This window comes from Balaenoptera borealis (genome assembly GCF_965194805.1).
Source record: "Balaenoptera borealis genome assembly, chromosome: X".
NCBI classification, from domain to species: Eukaryota; Metazoa; Chordata; class Mammalia; order Artiodactyla; family Balaenopteridae; genus Balaenoptera; species Balaenoptera borealis.
Window position 1 is genome coordinate 14,737,478 of NC_138881.1, and position 21,179 is coordinate 14,758,656.

Consider the following 21,179-nt stretch of genomic DNA (forward strand, 5'->3'; position numbering starts at 1 on the left):
GAAGCTTACAGCAATACAGGCCTTCCCCCAAAAATAAGAAAAATCTCAAACAACCTAACCTTCCACCTAAAAGAATTAGAAAAGAACATACAAATCCTAAAGCCAGCAGAAGGAAGGAAATAAAGATCAGAGAGGAAATAAATAAAATAGAGTTAAAAATAATAAAAAAGTCAATAAAACCAAGAGCTGTTTTTTGAAAGGGTAAACAAAATCGATGAACCTCTAGCCAGGCTCACCAAGAACAAAAGAGAGAGGACCCAAATAAACAAAATAAGAAATGAAAGAGAAACAACAGCCAATACCGCAGAAGCGCAAAAAATCATAAGAAAAAAACTATGAACAGTTATATGCCAACAAAATGGACAACCTAGAAGAAACTGACAAGTTTCTAGAAACATACAGCCTGCCAAAACTGAATCAAAAAGAAACAGATAATTTGAACAGACAGATCATTAGAAGTAAAATAGAATCTGTATAAAACAACAACAACAACAACAAAAAACCTCCCTGCAAACAAAAGTCTAGGACCAGATGGCTTCACTGGGGAATTCTACCAAACAAAAAGAAGAACTCATACCTATCTTTCTCAAACTATTCCAAATGACTGAAGAGGAGGGGACACTCCCAAAATCATTTTATGAAGCCACTATCACCCTGATACCAAAACCAGACAACGATACTACAAAAAAACAAAATTACAGGTCAGTATCTTTGATGAATATAGATGGAAAAATCCTCAACAAATTTTTAGCAAACTGAATCCAACAACACATAAGAAGGATCATACACCATGATCAAGTTGGATTCGTTCCAAGGTCACAAGGATGGTTCAACATACACAAATCAATCAACGTGATACACCATATCAACAAAAGACAACAACATGATCATCTCAATAGAAGCAGAAAAAGCATTTGATAAAATTCAACATCCATTCATGATAAAAATTCTCACCGAAGTAGGTACAGAGGGGAACATATCTCAACATAATAAAATCCATTTACAACAAACCCACAGCCAATATAATACTCAACGGTGAAAAGGTGAAATCCTTCCCACTAAATTCTGGAACAAGACAAGGATGCCCACTCTCACCGCTTCTATTCAACATAGTATTGGAAGTCCTAGCCACAGTAGTCAGACAAGAGAAAGAAATAAAAGGTATCCAAATTGGAAGGGAAGAGATAAAATTGTTACTGTACGCAGATGACATGATACTCTATATAGAAGACCCTAAAGACTCCACACAAAAACTGTTAGAACAAATAAATGAATTCAGCAAGGTAGCAGGATACAAGATCAATATACAGAAATCTGTTGCATTTCTTTATACTGACAATGAAATATCAGAAAGTAAAAAAACAATCCCGTTTACAGTTGTGCAAAGGGCTTCCCTGGTGGCACAGTGGTTAAGAATCCGCCTGCCAATGCAGGGGACATGGGTTTGAGCCCTGGCCCGGGAAGATCCCACATGCCGTGGAGCAACTAAGCCCGTGCGCCACAACTACTGAGGCTGTGCTCTAGAGCCCGCGTGCCACAACTACTGAGCCCCCGTGCCACAACTACTGAAGCCTGCACACCTAGAGCCTGTGCTCTGCAACAAGAGAAGCCACCGCAATGAGAAGCCCGTGCACCTCAACAAAGAGTAGCCCCCGCTCGCCGCAACTAGAGAAAGCCCACACGCAGCAATGAAGACCCAAAGCAGCCAAAAGGATAAAATAAATTTAAAATAAATAAATAAATAAATAAAATTGTGCAATAAATAAATAAATAAATAAAACCTAACCAAGGAGATGAAAGGCCTATACGCTGAGAACTATAAAACACTGATAAAGGAAACTGAAAATGATACAAAGAAATGGAAAGCTATGCCATGCTCTTGGATTGGAAGAATTAATATTGTTAAAACAGCCATACTACCCAAAGCAATCTACAGATTTCATATGATCTCTATCAAATTACCCATGATATTTTTCACAGAGCTAGAACACATAATCCTAAAATTTATATGGAACTACAAAAGACCAAGAATTGCCAAGGCAACTCTGAGGAAAAAGAATAAAGCTGGAGGCATAACCCTTCCCAGATTTCAGACAATACTGCAGAGCTACAGTAATCCAAACAGCATGGTACTGGCACAAAAACAGACATATAGATCAAAAGAACAGAATAGAGAGCCCAGAAATAAACCCACACACCTACAGTCAATTAATCTTCAACAAAGGAGGCAAGAATATACAATGGAGAAAAGACAGTCCCTTCAGCAAGTGGTGTTGGGAAAGCTTGACAGCCTCATGTAAATCAATGAAGTTAGAACACAACCTCACACCGTACACAACAATAAACCTAAAATGGCTTAAAGACTTAAACATAAGATATGACACCATAAAACTCCTAGAAGAGAGCATAGGCAAAACATTCTCGGACATAAATCATAGTAATGTTTTCTTAGATCAGTCTCCCAAGGTAAAAGAAGTAAACGCAAAAATAAATAAATGGAACCTAGTCAAACTTATAGGCTTTTTCACAGCAAAGCAAACCATAAACAAAATGAAAAGACAACCTACAGACTGGGAAAAAATATTTGCAAACGATGAGAACGACAAGGGCTTAATTTCCAAAATATACAGACACCTCATACAACTCAATATCAAAAAACAAACAAACAAACAACCCAATCAAAAACTGGGCAGAAGACCTAAACAGACATTTCTCCAAAGAAGACATACAGTTGGCCAACAGGCACATGAAAAAATGCTCAACATCGCTAATTATTGGGAAAATGCAAATTAAAACTACAAGGAGTTATCACCTCACACCAGTCAGAATGGCCATCATCAAAAAGTCTAAAAATAATAAATGCTGGAGATGGTGTGGAGAAAAGGGAACCCTCCTACACTGTTGGTGGCAATGTAAATTGGTGCAGCCACTATGGAGAACAGTATGGAGGTTCCTTAAAAAAACTAAAAATAGAGTTACCATATGATCCAGCAAACCCACTCCTGGGCATATACCTAGACAAAACTATAATTCAAAAAGATACATGCACTGCTATGTTCATTGCAGCACTATTTACAATAGCCAAGACATAGAAGCAACCTGAGAGTCCATCAATAGATGAATGGATAAAGAAGATGTGGTGTATATACAATGGAATATTACTCAGCAATAAAAAAGAATGAAATATTGCCATTTGCAGCAACATGGATGGACCTAGAGATTATCATACCAAGTAAGTGAGACAGAGAAAGACAAATATTATATGATATCACTTATATGTGGAATCTAAAAAAAAAAAATACAAATTCATTTACTGACCAAACAGAAACAGACTCATAGACATAGAAAACAAACTTATGGTTACCAAAAGGGAAAGGGGAGGTGGAGGGATAAATAGGAGTATGGGATTAACAGATACACAGCACTATATATAAAATAGATAAACAACAAGGATTTACTGTATAGCACAGGGAACTATATTCAGTATCTTGTAATAGCCTATATTGGAAAAGAATCTGAAGCTGTATGCCTGAAACTAACACAATATTGTATTCCATTGTTTTTTTTTTCCTTAATTAATTAATTAATTTATTTATTTTTGGCTGCATTGGGTCTTCATTGCTGCGTGCGGGCTTGTCTCTAGTTGCGGCGAGTGGGGGCTACGCTTTGTTGCGGTGTGTGGGCTTCTCATTGCGGTGGCTTCTCTTGTTGTGGAGCATGGGCTCTAGGCACGTGGGCTTCAGTAGTTGTGGCTCGTGGGCTTGGCTGCTCTGTGGCATGTGGAATCTTCCCGGACCAGGGCTCGAACCCATGTCCCCTTCATTGGCAGGCAAATTCTTAACCACTGCCCCACCAGGGAAGTCCCACAATATTGTAAATCAACTATATAGTTATTTTTTTTTAAAGTCTTCCTGATGAACAATGGCTATGGTGGCAGTTTAGCAAAGACCACCTGTGTGGGGATGAGGACTTTTCTCTGGTTGTGAATGGGAGTCAACATTTGTCTAAAGAATCCCAAGCAAAGGTAGATGAGAAATACTGCCACATTTTCCTGACACAGACAATGTCGGCAGTTGAGGCAGGGAGGCCCACAGACAGGCCGATCAGACATGGACAGAAATCAGAAGGCTCAAGAGTGCTCAGGTACTGGTTTAGAGTACAGCACACGGACTACAGCAAAGAGGAAAGGGGCCAGCATTAGGGCGGCCAGTGTAAATAGGCAACAGGACCAGAGAAGGACCTAACAGCAAGGGCACAGCGAGGGCACTAACTAACTACACAGCCCATGGGAAAGGTAGGGCTTTAGAGTGCACTCTGCTGTTACAAAAGCAGACCTTAATGAAAGCATTAATTTGTTCTTCCTTTCAGTCACTCCACAAACATTTATTGAGAACCCACTATATCACAGGCACAGCAGGGCACTGCGACAGAAAGCTGAATATAATCTCTGTTGTCCAGGGGCAGCCTTCTATAAAAGAGGCAGATATCTAGAGAGATCCTGATTTTTATCAATACAATGACAGAGATGAAATGGCCACTGGCACTACAGGACCTTCAGAGAAAGGGCATCTGACGCCACCTGAGAGGGTCAGTGTAGTTAGCTGTTTCCTAACACGGGTAAAAGAATTAGTGTCTTATGAGTAGCCAAATATTCTATATTATCAATGTCCAAAGAATTAGAATGTGATAAAATATAATTATAATCAAATACTATCAAATCCCAGCAGTCTTGCTCTGATGAGCGAGGTGTGTTTGGACCTTCTAGAGCTTACAGGTCAAGAAGTGGCCAAGAGCAGAGCCCTGGGGCCAAGTGTGTACCACTGACAGCTCGGCAATGACTTAGCCTCCCTGACTGGTTTAGGCATCTGCACAAGAGGGACACTATCAGTGCCTACTTCGTGCAGTTGTCAAGATAATGCACCTAAAAGCTTTTGCAAAGCATCTTTGATGCATGGCAATTGCTCAATAAATATTGGGCATCGTAATTATTATCGTAGATGTGCTGAGTAATGGCAATTTTAAACAACAGAAGACAGATTAAGACATCTGCTGCACAAATTTCTACCTTGGTCATATTGGGCGGGAGTCACGAGATTTCAGGCCCTAGGCATGAGTGTGGGCTGGGTTTTGGCAGGCAGGGCAGCCTTTGGTGTGGCCAGTATGTTGGGTAGGATGTGCTTTGGGGCTCACTGAGACACCCAGAAAGCTAAGCTGTGCTCTTGATGTCTCAGTGATTCTTGTCAATGAGTCAGGACCACTTCATCGCACACATGGAAATTTCTTGGTTTTTCCCAGTAGTACCTTTATTCCTAAATCAGACAACTGTCACCATTGGGATTTCTTTACTTTCTTAGGAACCCAGGATTTGAAAGCCATCTGAGTGTTGTGGGTGACAGAGCTTAGATGGGTGCAACGGTGTGCAGGCCACAGGCTCTGTTTTTAAAAAATGTAATAAAGAAATAAATGAATAAGGCCCCGATGTGTAGGACTCTCCAGTTTCTGTGATATAAATACTCCCACCGTAGCCTATTTCAAGCTACCAACAGTTTAAAAACTGGCTCGCAAAATTCCTGAACACATAGCAATCCGGGCCCCTGAGCCAATGTGAGCTGGCTCCATCACCCACTGGATGGCTGTGAGCATCTGTCGCTCCCACTCTCTGGGAGGCTCTGGTGTGTCTGTGCCTACGGTCCACTCCAGGACTGATGTCAGCAGATCTTGCACCATTGTTCTAGATTTTTTTTTTTTTTTTTGCTCATGTTGTTTTGAAACGAGGCATGTTGAGAAATATACTACTTTTTCCAAACTTAGAGTGAACCATCTTGTACAATGATTATGAGATGAACCCACTGAAATGTAGGTGTCCAACTTCATATGAAGTGAAAGTTTAGTTCAGAACCATTCTGAAAAGCTTATTTGGTATACAAATGAGCTGGATTAGCAAAAACTCACTTTTCTCCAGCCTTTTGCTCATCCTCCCAAGGGGGAAAGAGAAATTGAAAATGCCAAGTATGTTTCTGTATTATTGCTTTTTCTGCCCCCAGAACACCGGAGCCGGAGCGATCGCCGGGAGCAGAGAGCTGCTGCAGCCCTTTCCGTAGTAGCTCCTCCACTGCCCGCCTATCCCCCAGCTCACAGCCAGAGAAGACGCGAACTTAAGGACCGGCACTTCTTAACGGTGAGCTAGATGGCCAGGCGGCAGCCCTGTACCTGCTCAGCGGGAAGTATGAGTGGGTCTTGGGTGTCAGTTTCCCTCCTCCTACTGAAGGAGACTGGGCTGCCTGAAAGAGCTAATCATGGGCATTTGAAAACTGAATTTTTCCCCTTTCATTCTTGAAAGGAATGCCTCTTTTTGGGGGAATAGAGTGGGGATACAGATTTTTTTTTAATTTAATCGGCTGCACAATGCAGTAAAGCAACAATAGTTAAGGACTCTAAAATCAGGGAAATTAGGAATATTGGATTAGCAGATACACACCACTATATATAAAAAAGATAAACAACAAGGATTTATTGCATAGCACAGGGAACTCTTTTCAATATTTTGTAATAACCTATAATGGAAAAGAATCTGAAGAAAAAAATATATATCAAACTGAATCACTGTGCTGTATACCCGAAACTAACATAATATTGTAAATCAACCATCCTTCAATAAAAGATAAGATAAATAAAATAAAATCGGGGGAAAAATTGCTTCAAATCCTAATTCTTCTGCATACAAGCTGAAAGATTTAGGGCAGGTTACTTACGTTCCTTGCCCTCAGTTCCCTCATCTGTAATATGGGGATATTCATAGTAACTAGCTTATACGGTTTGAGGGTTAAATGAGATAAGGCATGGAAAGAACTTAGCACAATGCCTGACATAGAGTAAGACCTCAGTAAATGTTAACTGCTGCAACCACTACTATTATTACTAGTCAGGTGATAGCATGGCTGACTAGGTAGGGTGAACTGAGAAAGAACTTACATGATGTGAAAAATTACCATTTGAAGATGAATCATCTCATAATTTCATGCTTCCCCCATTCTATAAGGGAGGGTGCTCTTCTGAGTAACCAGTTACCAGAGTGATGTCATCACCACTGGTGATGTCAGCCTTGCCTGGGTGGGTGTGGCTGTAACTCAGCTCAAGCCCCCAAGTATGGATCAGAGATGATGAAGCTGAGACCAGCTCAGAATACCTGGAAACACCATTACCCCAGGTGTGCCTTCTGAGGGCTCAGTGGGGACAGGTGAGCACTTTGTGCCTCTGAGTAGGGCATCACTGAGGTGAGAGACTATGGTTTCTGTGACCAAATCAGCCCACACAGCCTGCCTGAATGGGTAGACCCCTGCTCCCTTGTCATGCCAGTTTGAGGCCCTAAGACTAAAGAAGTTACAATAGTGTAGGTAGAAGTTGAGGTTTTTATTTGAAACTAAGGTTGTATGTATGATTATAAACCCTGTACCCTTATGGCCTTTACAATATGCAAATTAGATGCAAAATATTTGGGTCACATGATGCCAGACACCAAGCTGAGAACAGATTTCATCTAAATGACTCTCATGATATATCCAGATAAAACAGTGAGTGATATTGAACAGTATACAGACATTTTTCCTACTCGTGGCTGGACAGTAGGCTTCATGTCCCTCAGGCTCATCAAGTGTCCTAAGTGCCATGTCAAACTCACCATACTGCTGCAATGCAGCCCAGGGATAAGAAAGGAAGGTAAGAGTCTCTTATGGCTTTCTAGGTCTTTATATAGAGCAGTTACAACATGCTAGTGATTTGTCATAAAAGCCCCTGCTCGACAAAAGTTCCTGTTAAGCTCAAATCTGCTTGCTGAAGCATTTGCTTTTAATGAGGCATTTTCTGCATAAAAATGCTAAAAATATTTTTCCCATTCATTATAATATGTTTAGTGGCTCATTAAGTTGGCTTTCTTGGCAGGGGGCGGTGGGAGAGAAGAATGTTAAGCATTTACAGAAATGACATAAAAATATTACCCTTTGTCTTAATCTGCATAATTTTTAATAATGTCTAAATACCAAAATAAGACTATAGGAAAAAGCTTAAAATAATGAATAGCAATGAGGGTGCTTCATTTTCCCAACAAACATTAATAAGAGGTCATACTTATGTAAACCAGAAATTTTACCCATCTCAATAATATTTAGTATTTCGAAGTAATTTGGGGAAATTTTAACTGTTTCATTTGTTTGATTGAGTTTCGGTCACCAAGGTCATTGGAAGATTTCCATTCAAGTTGAACCCCTCAGACCTGGAGCTGACTCAGACTAGAACACAGTTCTATACATTAAGCTTACAAAGGCTGTATACTGCTGCAAGAGAAAAGGCTGTAGGTACAGGGATAGGAAATTTGTAGCCAAATTGCTAGACAGACGTTTTTGTAAACAGCAACTCTCCTTTCCTTTACGAGACTTCAGTTAAACCATTTTTTTCCCTTTAAAAAAGCATTCATAATGAGATTCTGATATACACTCGTCCACAATTCTATAAACTGTTATACTGTACTTTGGTCATTAAAGACATGGTCTGTGAGGCCGAACTGCCTGGAATTGAAGACCAAGCTCTACCATTTACGAGCCATGTGACCCTGGACAAGTTAATCATTTCAGTGTCTTGGGGATAATGAGAGATAGTACCTTATAAGTTTAAAACAAGGATTGAATGTGTTAATACACGTAAACAGTACCTGACACATAAAAAGCACTTAATATGTATTAGACATCATCATCATCATCATCATTATTATGATTAGGCAATCCAAGTCCCTGAGGTATCAGTGATATAGTGATAAGACCATGGGTCTCTAACTAGGTTTAAATCCCAGCTCTGTAAGCTGAAAATTCAAGGGGTGTCTCCTAATGAAGGCCCATATGGAAGTCCTCCCTCATCAAGGGTGGCAAAGGAGGTGATTTCAGGCCCAGATGGTTTCACAGAGGAATTCTACTAAACTTTCAAAGTCCAGATAATCTCAACACTCTATAAGTTGTTTCAGCACATTGAAAATGAAGAACTTCCCCATTTCTTTTACGAACCTTTTCTGAAGGTTTGATACCTAAACCTGATAAAGACAGGAGGGAGGGAGGGAGGGAGGGAGGGAGGGAGGGAGGGAAGGAGGGAAGGAAGGAAGGAAGGAAGGAAGGAAGGGAGGGAGGGAGGGAGGGAGGGAGGCAGGCAGGAAGGAAGGGAGGGAGGACAGACCAATATCAACTCATGATTATTGAAGCAAAAATGCTAAATTAAATGTGAGGAAACAGAATACAATATCATACCGAGAAATTAATATACCATGACTAAATGGGATTTATTCCAGGAATGGAAGGTTGGTTCAATATTAGGAAATCTATTAGTATCATATACTATATTAATAGATCTAAGGGGGGAAAATCCATATGATTACTTCCATAGATGCTGGAAAGGCCTTAAATAAAATTCAAGACCTATTCTTTATAAAAAGACTTGAGAAAATAGGAATTCAATGGTACTTCATTAACAGGATAAAATATATATGCCTTAGTCCTAAAGCCAGTATCTTACTTAATGGGGAAACATTAGAGGCATTTCCATTAAAATCAGAAACAAGGCAAGGACACTCACTATCTCCTACTAATTAGCATTATATTAGAGGGATTAATCAATGCAGTTGGACAAAATAAATCAATTACAGGCGTAAGAATTGGTAAAGAAGAAGTAAACCTGTATCTAGTTGCAAGTGATGTGATACTATACCAGGAAAATTCTAGAGAATCAATGATAAAACTTATTGTTTAAATTAAAGAATTCAATAAGTAGCAGGATACAAACACAAAAATCAATATCCTTCACTTACACAAAGGATAGACAATTAGAAGACCTAGTGTTATAGAAAACTCCATTTACAGCAATAACAAAGAAGATTAAATACTCAGGAATTAATTTATCACAAATGTGCAAAACCTATATTAGGAAATTTGAAAGCATTCCTAAAAGACACAAAATTAGACTTTCTCAAGTGGAAGGACACCCCTTGTTCTTGGATAGAATGATTCAGCACTATAAACAAGTCAGTTCTAAATTAATTTATAAGTTTAACACAATCCCAATAAAAATTACCAATAAGCTTTTTTTAAAATGGAGTTTGACCCATTGATACTAAAGTTCTTATGGAGAAATAAACACACAAGAATAGCCAAAGGGAATTTGGGCCAAGATGGCAGAGTGGAAAGACCCTGAGCTCACCTCCTCTCACAAGCACAGCAAAACCACAACTATCTGCAGAACAACCATCTATGAAAAAGACCAAAAGGTATCCAAAAAGATCTTTAACAACTAAGACATAAAGAAGGAACCACAACAAGATGGGTAGGAGGAGCAGACTTCTGATATAATCAAGTCCCATACCCCCAGATGAGTGACCCACAAACTAGAGAATAATTATATTGCAGGGGTTCTCCCACAGGAGAGTTCTGAGCCCCATATCAGCCTCCCCAGCCCAGGGGTCCTGCAATGCTCTGGGAAGATGAGCCGCCAAAGCACTTGGCTTTGAAGGCCAATGGGGTTTAATTTCAGGAGTCCCAAAGGGCTGCAGAAAATAGAGACTTCACTTCATTTATTTGATTGCACCGGGTCTTAGTTGCAGCAAGCGGGCTCCTTAGTTGCGGCACGCGGGCTCCGTAGTTGTGGCATGAGAACTCTTAGTTGCAGCATGCATGTGGGATCTAGTTCCCTGACCAGGGATCGAACCCAGGCCACCTGCATTGGCAGCACAGAGTCGTATCCACTGTGCCACCAGGGAAGTCCCGACACCACTTTTAAAGGGCGCACACAAAACCTCATGTGCACCAGGACCCAGGGCAAAAGCAGTAACTTCACAGGAGCCAGGGCCAGAACTACCTGCTGGTCTTGAAGAGTCTCCCAAAGAGGTGGGGGGCAGCTGTGGCTCACCCTGGGGACATAGACACTGGCAGCAGCCATATTTGGGAGCTTGTTCTACCCCGTGGAAGCCAGTGCTGGTGGGTGCCACTAGCTCATTAGCACCAAGACCTGGCCCCACCCAACTGCCTGTAGGTACCAGTGCTGGGACAGCTCAAGCCAAACAACTAACTGGGTGGGGACACAGCCCCACCCATCAGCAGATAGGCTGCCTAAAGACTTCCTGAGCTCACAGCCACCTCTAGACATGGCCCTGCCCACCAGCGGGCCAAGACCCAGCTCCGCCCACCAGCGGGCAGGCACTGGCCTTCCCCTCCAGGAAGCCTGCACTAGCCTCTAGACCAGCCTCACCCACCAGGGGGCAGATACCAGATGCCAGAAAACCACAGTCCCACAGCCTGCAGACCCAGCCAGCCAAAAGCAGGCCAGACACAACCCTGGGACAAGCTGGGCCCCGGCCCTGCCCACTAGCAGGCCAACACAAGTTTTGGGACACCCCAAACCTCATACCCAACTGTGTCAGGAACTGGCCCCCCCTACCCATCAGTGATCTGACAGCACTCTGGGATCCCTGGACCCTGCAGCCAGACTCCAGGACCAGGCTCTGCCTGCCAGTAGTCCAGCACTAACCCCAGGACCTGGCTTCACCCACTACTGTCGGGGGGCAATAGCCCCTGAGTCTTCTGGACCCTGATTCCACCCACCAGTGAGCCAGCAGTAGCCCCAGGGCCCCCTGGGGTTCTGCAGTCAGCCGCCTCATGACCAGGCCCACCAACCAGCAGCATCCACACAAGGCAGGGCCTGGCAACCAATCACACTAGAAGCCAACCAAGCCTACCAGACCACCCAGACAGTTAGCCCACCACAAGAGAAGGACCCACGCAGCCCTCTTAGGGGGACTCCCTAGAGCATATAGCTTGGGTGACGAGAGGGGAGTGTGCTGCAGGGATGCATAGGACTTGTCCTACAGAAGGCCACTTCTCCAAGGTTGAGAAACATAACTCACCTACTACATACTAAAAATACCAACAGCAACTTAAACAAAATGAGGTGTCAGAGGAACATGTTCCAGATGAAGGAACAAGAAAAAACCCCAGAAGAACTAAGTGAAGTGGAGATAGGCATTCTACCTGAGAAAGAATTCAGAGTAATGATTGTAAAGATGATTAAAGAACTTGGGATAAGAATGGATGCATAGAACAAGTTAGAAGTTTTCAACAAAGAGTCAGAAAATATAAAGAACAACAAAACAGAGATGAAGAATAATTGAAATGAAAAATACACTAGAAGGAATCAATAGTAGACTAAATGATATTGAGGAACAGATCAGTGAGCTGGAAGACAGAGTAGTGGAAATCACTGCCACTGAACAGAAAAAAGAAAAAAGAATGAAAAGAAATGAGGACGGTTTTAGAGACCTCTGGGACAACATCAAGCATACTAAAATTCACATTAAATTCCAGGAGAAGAGAGAGGAAAAGAGCCTGAGAACATATTTGAAAACCTAATAGCTGAAAAATTCCCTAACCTGGGAAAGGAAACAGTCACCTCAGTCTAGGAAGCACAGAGTCCCACACAGTAGAACCCAAAGAGGAACACACCAAGACACATTGTAATTAAAATGACAAAAATTAAAGATACAGAGAGAATATTAAAAGCAGCAAGGGAAAAGCAACAAGTAACATACAAGGGAACTCCCAAAAGGCTATCAGCTGATTTTTCAGCAGAAACTCTGCAGGCCAGGAGGGAATGGCACAATATATTCAAAGTGATGAAACAGAAAAACCTACAACCAAGAATACTCTACCCAGCAAGGCTCTCCTTCAGATTTGATGGAGATCAAATGCTTTACAGACAAGCTAAAAGAGTTCAGCACCACCAAACCAGCTTTACAACAAATGTTAAAGGAACTTCTCTAGGCGAAAAAAGAAAAGGCCGCAATTAGAAACAAGAAAATTACAAAATGAAAAAGCTCACCAGTAATGGCAAACATACAGTAAAGGTAGGAAATCATCCACACACAAAGCTAGAAGGGAGGTTAAAAGACAAAAGTAATAAAATCATCTACATCCACGATAAGCAGTTAAGGGATACACAGAATAATTACATATAAAATATGATATCAAAAATAGTAATCGTGGGAATTCCCTGGTGGTCCAGTGGTTAGGACTCCGCACTTCCAACGCAGGGGGCACGGGTTCGATCCCTGGTTGAGGAGCTAAGATTCCACAAGCCTTGTGGCCAAAAGAAAAAAAAATCCAGTAATCATGAGGGGAGGAGAATACAAATGCAGGGTTTTTAAAATTTATTTGAAATTAAGAGATAAGCAACTTAAAACAATCATACACACACACACATATACAGACTGCTATACAAAAACCTCATGGTATCTGCAAACCAAAAATCTGTAATAGATATACACACAAAAAAAGAAAAAGGAATCCAAACATAATGCTAAAGACAGTCACCAAATCACAAGAGAAGAGATCAAAAGAAGAAGAAAGGGGAAAAGAAGACCTATAAAGACAAATCCAAAGCAACAAAATGGCAATCAGAACATATATATCAATAATTACCTTAAATATAAATGAACTAAATTATCCAACCAAAAGACACAGAGTGGCTGAATGGATACAAAAACAAGACCCGTATATATGCTGCAACAAGAGACTCACTTCAGATCTAGAGACACACAGAGACTAAAAGTTAGAGAATGTAAAAAGGTATTCCATGCAAGTGGAAATCACAAGAAAGTCAGCATAGCAATAAGTATATCAGACAAAACAGACTTTAAAATAAAGGCCGTTACAGAAAAGGACACTACGTAATGATCAAGGGATCAATCCAAGAAGATCTAACAATTGTAAATATATATGCACCCAACATAGGAGCACCTAAATATATAAAGCAAATATTTACAGACATAAAAGGAGAAATCGACAGTAACACAGTGACAGTAGAGGACACTAACACCCCACTCACATCAATGGACAGATCAGCCAGACAGAAAATCAATAAGGAAACTGGCCTTAAGTGACATGTTAGACCAGACAAACTTAATTGATATATAGAGCATTCCATCCAAAAGCAGCAGAATACACTCTTTTCAAGTGCACACAGAACATGCTCCAGGATAGATCACATGCTAGGCCACAAAACAAGCCTTAGTAAATTTAAGAAAACTGAAATCATATCAAGCATCTTTTATGACCAAAATGCTATGAGACTAGGTATCAACTACAAGAAAAAAACTGCAAAAAACACAAACACATGGAGGCTAAACAATATGCTACTAAACAACCAATGGCTAACTGAAGAAATCAAAGAGGAAATAAATACGTAGAGACAAATGACAATGAAAACACAACGATCCAAAACCTAAGGGACGCAGCAAAAGCAGTTCTAAGAGGGAATTTTATAGCAATACAATCTTACCTCAGGAAACAAGTAAAATCTCAAATAAACAAGCTAAACTTACACTTAAAGCAACTAGAGAAAGAAGAACAAACAAAACCCAAAGTTAGTAGAAGGAAAGAAATCATAAACATCAGAGCAGAAATAAATGAAATAGAGACTAAAAAATAATAGAAAAGATCAATGAAAGTAAATGCTGGCTCTCTGAAAAGACAAACAAAATTGACAAACCTTTAGCCAGACTCATCAAGAAAAAATGGGAGAGGGCCCATATCAATAAAATCAAAATGAAAAAGGAGAAGTTACAATCAACACCATAGAAATGCAAAGGATCATAAGAGACTACTATGAACAACTATATGCCAATAAAATGGACAACCTAGAAGAAATGGACAAACTCTTAGAAAGGTACACTATCCCAAGACTGAACCAGGAAGGAATAGAAAATATGAACGAACAGACCAATTACCAGTAATGAAATTGAATCAGTAATTTAAAAACTCCCAAAAAACAAAAGTCCAGGACCAGATGGCTTCCCACGTGAACTCTACCAAACATTTAGAGAAGAGTTAAGACCCATGCTTCTCAAACTATTCCAAAAAACTGCAAAGGAAGGAACACTTCCCGACTCATTCTATGAGGCCAGCATCACCCTGATACCAAAACCAGACAAAGATATCACGAAAAAAGAAAATTATAGGCCAATATCACTGATGAACATAGATGCAAAAATCCTCGATAAAATGTTACCAAACCAAATCCAACACTACATTAAAAGGATCATACACCATGATCAAGTGGGATTTATCCCAGGGATGCAAGGATTTTTCCATATCTGCAAATCAATCACTGTAACACACTACATTAACAAACTGAAGAATAAAAACCATATGATCATCCCAATAGATGCAGAAAAATCTTCTGATAAAGTTCAACATCCATTTATGATAAAAAAAAAAAAAAACCTCTCCAGAAAGTGGGCATAGAGGGAATATAACTCAACATAATAAAGGCCATACATGACAAACCCACAGCTAACATCATACTCAACGGTGAAAAGCTGAAAGCATCTCCTCTAAGATAAGGAACAAGATAAGGATGTTCACTCTTGCCACTTTTATTCAACATAGTTTTGGAAATACTAGCCACAGCAATCAGACAAGAAGAAGGAATAAAAGGAATTCAAATTGGAAAGGAAGAAGTAAAACTGTCACTGTTTGCAGATGACATGATACTATACATAGAAAATCCTGAAGATGCCACCAGAGAAGTACTAGAGCTCATCAATGAATTTGGTACAAAATTAAAGTACAGAAATCTGTTGCATTTCTATACACTAATAACAAACTATCAAAAAGAGAAATAAAGGAAACAATCCCACTTACCACTGCATCAAAAAGAATAAAATAACTAGGAGTAAGCCTACCTAAGGAGGTAAAAGACCTGTACTTGGAAAACTGTAAGACACTGATGAAAGAAATTGAAGACAACACAAACAGATGGAAAGATATAACATGTTTACATTGGAAGAACTGATATTGTTAAAAGGACCATACTACTGAAGGCAATCTACAGATTCATTGCAATCCCTATCAAAATACCAGTGGCATTTTTCAAAAAACTAGAACAAATAATTTTAAAATTTGTATGGAAACACAAAAGACCCTGGATAGTCAAAACAATCTTGAGAAAGAAGAATAGAGCTGGAGGAATCATGCTCCCAGACTTCAGACTATACTACAAGGCTGCAGTCATCAAAACAATATGGTACTGGCACAAAAACAGACACATAGATCAAAGAAACAGAATAGAGAGCCCAGAAATAAACCCACACACTTATGATCAGTTAATCTATGACAAAGGAGGCAAAAATATACAATGGAGAAAAGACAGTCTCTTCAGTAAGTGGTGCTGAGAAACCTGGACAGCTACATGTAAAAGAATGAAATTAGAACATTCTCTAACACCATATACAAAAATAAACTCAAAATGGATTCAAGATCTAAATGTAAGACCAGAAACTATAAAACTCCTAGAGGAAAACACAGGCAGAACAGTCTTTGACATAAATCACATCTCCTAAAGCAAAGGAAACAAAAGCAAAAATAAACAAATGGGACCTGATTAAACTTAAAAGCTTTTGCACAGCAAACGAAACCATCAACAAAATGAAAAGATAACCTACTGAATGGGAAAAGATATTTGCAAATGATATGACCAATAAGGGGTTAATATCTAACAAATATAAATAGCTCATACAACTCAACATCAAAAAACCAAACAACCTGATTACCAAATGGGCGGAAAACCTGAATAGACATTTTTCCAAGAGGAAATGCAGATGGCCAACAGGCACATGAATAGATGCTCAACATCACTAATTATTAGAGAAATGGAAGTCAAAACTACAATGAGGTATCACCTCACACTGATAAGAATGCTATCATGAAAAAGTCTACAAATAATAAATGCAGGAGAGGGTGTGGAGAAAAGGGAACCCTCATACACTGTTGGTGGGAATGTAAATTGGTGCAGCCTCTGTGGAAAAACAGTATGGAGATTTCTCTAAAAACTAAAAGTAGAACTACCATATGACCCAGCAATTCCACTCCTGGGTATATATCCAAAAAATCCATAAACACTAATTCAAAAAGATACACACACCCCAGTGTTCATAGCAGCATTATTTACAATTGCCAAGATATGGAAGCAACCTAAGTGTCATCAACAGAAGAATGGATAAAGAAGATGTGGTGCACATATATATGTACAATGGAATACTACTCAGCCATAAAAAATGAAATTTTGCTATTTGCAGCAATGTGGATGGACTTGGAAGGCTAAGTGAAATAAGGCAGACAGAGAAGGACAAATACTGTATGATGTCACTTATATGTGGAATGTAAAAAATATTAATACAACAAACTAGTGAATAAAACAAAAAAAGAAGGAGACTCAGAGATAGCGAGATCAAACTAGTGGTTACCATGGGGAAAGGGGAGGAGGGAGGGGTAATATAGAGGTGGGTGGAAAAAAAGGTTATTATGGGATTATATGAAATCATGTGTATGAAACTTTTGAAAACTGTAAAGCTCTATAGTATTTTAAGACTCATTCAATTAAAAAAATAGTCTATTAAATTAAAAAAAAAATAGCCAGGGAAACACTGAAAAAGGAAACCTATAAGGGGGGACTAGCCCTAACAGATATTAAAATATCTTTAAAGCCTTTATAATTACAACCGTGTGGTACTGGCACAAATATACCAGCAGGATAGAACACAAAGTCCAGAAATGGACCCAAGTATATATGAAAACATCTGATAACGGTGGTATCTCTAAACACTGAGTCAGAAAGATGGAGGGTTGTTTTTTTGTTGTTGTTGTTTTTTAATGATGCTGGAACAACTGGGTAGCCACTTGTTGAAGAAAAACATTTTATCAGAGTTTCTCAACCGCGACACTATTGACATTTTGAGTCGGATCATTCTTTGCTGTGGGAGGCTGTCCTGTGCATTGTAGGATGTTTAGCAGCATCCTTGGCCTCTACCCACTAGATGTCAGAAGCATTCTTCCCCCTAGTTTTGACAACCCAAAAAGTCTCCAGACACTGCTACACGTCCCCTGGGGGGACAAAATCGCCCCTGGTTGAGAACCATTTAATTAGAGCCATACTTCACACCATACACAAGATTAAACTCCAATGGGACCAGAGACCTAAACATAAAAAAATGCAACCATACAAGTACTAGAAGAAAATAGGGGTGAATTATTCTTTGACCTCAGTCTAGGAAAAGGCTCTCTAACTCTGACTCAAAATAGAGGCAATAAAAGAGAATATTGATAAATTTGAACATTAAATGTTTTTGCATGCTCAAACACCATTAACAAAGTCAAATGACAACTAAAAACTGAGAGAAAATATGTGCAACATATACCACAGAAAAAAAAGGACTAATATCCCTAATAGATAAATACCTCTTAGAATTCAGGGACAAAGAAAGGAGCAAAAACCTGGTAGAGGGCTTCCCTGGTGGCGCAGTGGTTGAGAATCTGCCGGCCAATGCAGGGGACACAGGTTCGGCCCCTGGTCTGGGAAGGTCCCACATGCCGCGGAGCGACTAGGCCCGTGAGCCACAACTACTGAGCCTGCGCGTCTGGAGCCTGTGCTCCGCAACAAGAGAGGCCGCGATAGTGAGAGGCCCGCGCCCCGCGATGAAGAGTGACCCCCGGCTGCCACAACTAGAGAATGCCCTAGCACAGAAACGAAGACCCAACACAGCCAAAAATAAAAAAATAAATAAATAAATTAAAAAAAAAAAAAAAAAAAAACCTGGTAGAAAAATGGGGGGGGGGGGAGCCTTGAACAGACAATCCAGAAAAAACATTAAAATGTTTCTTAAACTTAGGGAAAATTGTTCAAACTCACTCATAATTAGAGAAATGCAAACAATACAGATACCATTTATCACCTATTAGATTAGGAAAAATTAAACAATATGACAACATTCTATTGGTGAAACTGAGGGAAAAACAGGTACTCACATACAATGCTGGTGGAAATGCAAACTTTTTGGACAACCTATCTGGAAGGGAATTTGGCAGTATCTAACAAACTACATATGCACTTACTTTTTGCCCTAGCAATCCCACCAAAACTTCACCTCCAATAATACAAAAAGGTTATTCATTGCAGTATTGTTTACGAGATATTGGAAACAACCAAGGTGCCTATACACAGGTGGAAGTATTTATCCATTAGTGATATTAACCCTTTTCCTGTGGTTATGTACATGCAGTGATGCAATAAACTATAGGACATCCACATAATGTAGTACTATGCAGCTGTTAAAAAAACGAGGAAGATTTTTATGAGCTAATAAGGAGTGATTTCCAGGACATACTCTTAAGTGACAAAGGTAAAGCCCAAAAGAGTGTCTACAGGATGCTACCCTTCATGTTACAAAGAAGGGTATATATGAAAATATGCAGGTATTCACTAATTTGTGTAAAAGAAATAGTCAATTCTGCTATGGCACAACATAGCCATCCTTATAAATCTCTACATTATGCAGAACTGCACAATAAAAACCAAAGGGTTTATAGAGAAAACAGAGCACAACACTCAAAAAGCTTCTGTGACACACACACACACACAAAGATAGGAACCTAATAAATAAACAGTAGCACAATTTTACACATGTGAAATGCTTAAGAAATACATAATACATGTGTCACTTTCCCTAAAAAAGGCCCTGAAGTTTGCTTGTGGAGTGGGCGTCAGGAGACGGGGTGGATACAGGGATACCTGAAATCAGAAGGCAGGCTGTAAAAGCAGATGTGGGGACAGGCATGGCTGCTAAGACACGGGGTGAATCGAGGGGGCACAGAGGTGTTTGAGGTGCGTGTATTTTGTGTGTTTTTTACACAGCTCAGGTCAGCTGGGTGCAGTTTCTGCATTCACCTAGAGTTTCTCATACGTGAAACTGTGCCTTAACAGACGCAAAATTCACATTAAGCTCAACTTGTGCTCTAAGATATCAATCACGTTGGAACAAATTCACTTTTTCAAAACAAGAGTTACAGCAGAACTGACTGTATAGGAGAGATAAACCAGAAACAAATGAGACTGGTTTACCAACAGGGCACAGGTGGGAATGGGGTAGAAAGAATGGGGGATGGGAAGGAGGTAGCAGGGTCAAGGCAGCGTGACACTTCTCTGAGTGTATTTTTGGGGAGCTCTAACCCTTAGAACCTAGGGTAATGGTTCACATAACCCCCCGTAAATAAATAATTAACATCAGCCAGAATGTAAGGAGAATCCAAAGTGTAAAGCACGCAGTAACAAATAAACCTAACTATATTACAAGTGAATATCCTAACCACACTGAAGGAGATGGGGAAGAAAATAGCTAACCTAAGTAACTTTGGAAAGAAGTATTTTTATTTTGTTGTTTTGTTTTAACCACAAATATTTATTGATGGATTGATGAATATAATTTTAAATAGAGCAATAAGACACAGCCATGGATTAAAACAGTGTGCTATACTGCCAAAAGAGGGCAAAGGCATAAACTTGGGAACTTTAAATATTCAAGTCAAAGAGCCTCTGAGGTACTGAATAGAAAATTATCAGACAATCTTCCCTTTTACACAATTCCTGTGTTACATCACTTGATCATAAAGTCAGAATGGTACGTCATACAGAATTCCTCATTCATTTATACTTGAGCCATCTCGCCTGGCCACCCCTCTGTCCCCCATTCTTTTCCCTTCCCTTTGCAGTGGTGTTCTTTGCCCATTCCCTTCCTAAAGAATTGCTTCTTCCTAAAAGCAAGAAAGCAAGCGAGCACGCAGGGAGTCAGAGAATATCCACCACAGGCAGATACATGCATGAATGGACTTAGGTGTTAGGATGGCAACAGCCTAATTCAGTGAGGTCTAAACTAAGCTGACTTTGGCAAAGAAGCTGCCCTGGCTCCTGGCTCGCTGAAAGGTCTACAATTCTACCTCAGGTTGTGCCACCATTGCCAGACCCCGTGTTTCTAAGCGATTAGCAGTGGAGGTTGGAAGCCAACGTAACCAGGCAGCTAATGTGACAATACAGTCAATGCTTTGGACCTCTACTGGGAGCTGACTATGGCTTCTGACATAATCATTTGCCAAGTGCAAAAACCTTCAGGATACTAAGGACGATCTTGAAATCTCTTGGACAGGGTGAGTTAGGCATCTCCGTAACTCTAATCTTTCTACTTGGAAACGTGAAGTGAAAAACATCCCAGGGCATGCAACACTGAGGTATAAGCCATGCTACAGAGGTGGTAACACAGGAAGCTTTTA

The 21,179-nt window shown here is 40.1% G+C and overlaps 1 protein-coding gene and 2 long non-coding RNA genes across 14 annotated transcripts in view; 2 read left to right on the top strand and 1 right to left on the bottom strand.

The window, feature by feature from the left end:
- The window catches only part of LOC309620018, an 878,206-nt gene that overhangs the window by 410,690 nt on the left and 446,337 nt on the right, over positions 1 to 21,179 (top strand). The window lies entirely within an intron of this gene.
- The window catches only part of NHS (NHS actin remodeling regulator), a 345,055-nt gene that overhangs the window by 293,139 nt on the left and 30,737 nt on the right, over positions 1 to 21,179 (top strand). For all 7 annotated transcript variants that reach the window (XR_014239253.1, XM_082375460.1, XM_082375461.1 and 4 more), the window contains exon 3: positions 6,045 to 6,178. Coding sequence is in view for 6 of the 7 variants with exons in the window: in XM_082375460.1 (XP_082231586.1) it covers positions 6,045 to 6,178 (134 nt within the window). In the remaining variant the exon portion in view is untranslated. The remainder of the gene's footprint in view (positions 1 to 6,044; positions 6,179 to 21,179) is intronic.
- The window catches only part of LOC309619969, a 94,870-nt gene that overhangs the window by 42,239 nt on the left and 31,452 nt on the right, over positions 1 to 21,179 (bottom strand). The window lies entirely within an intron of this gene.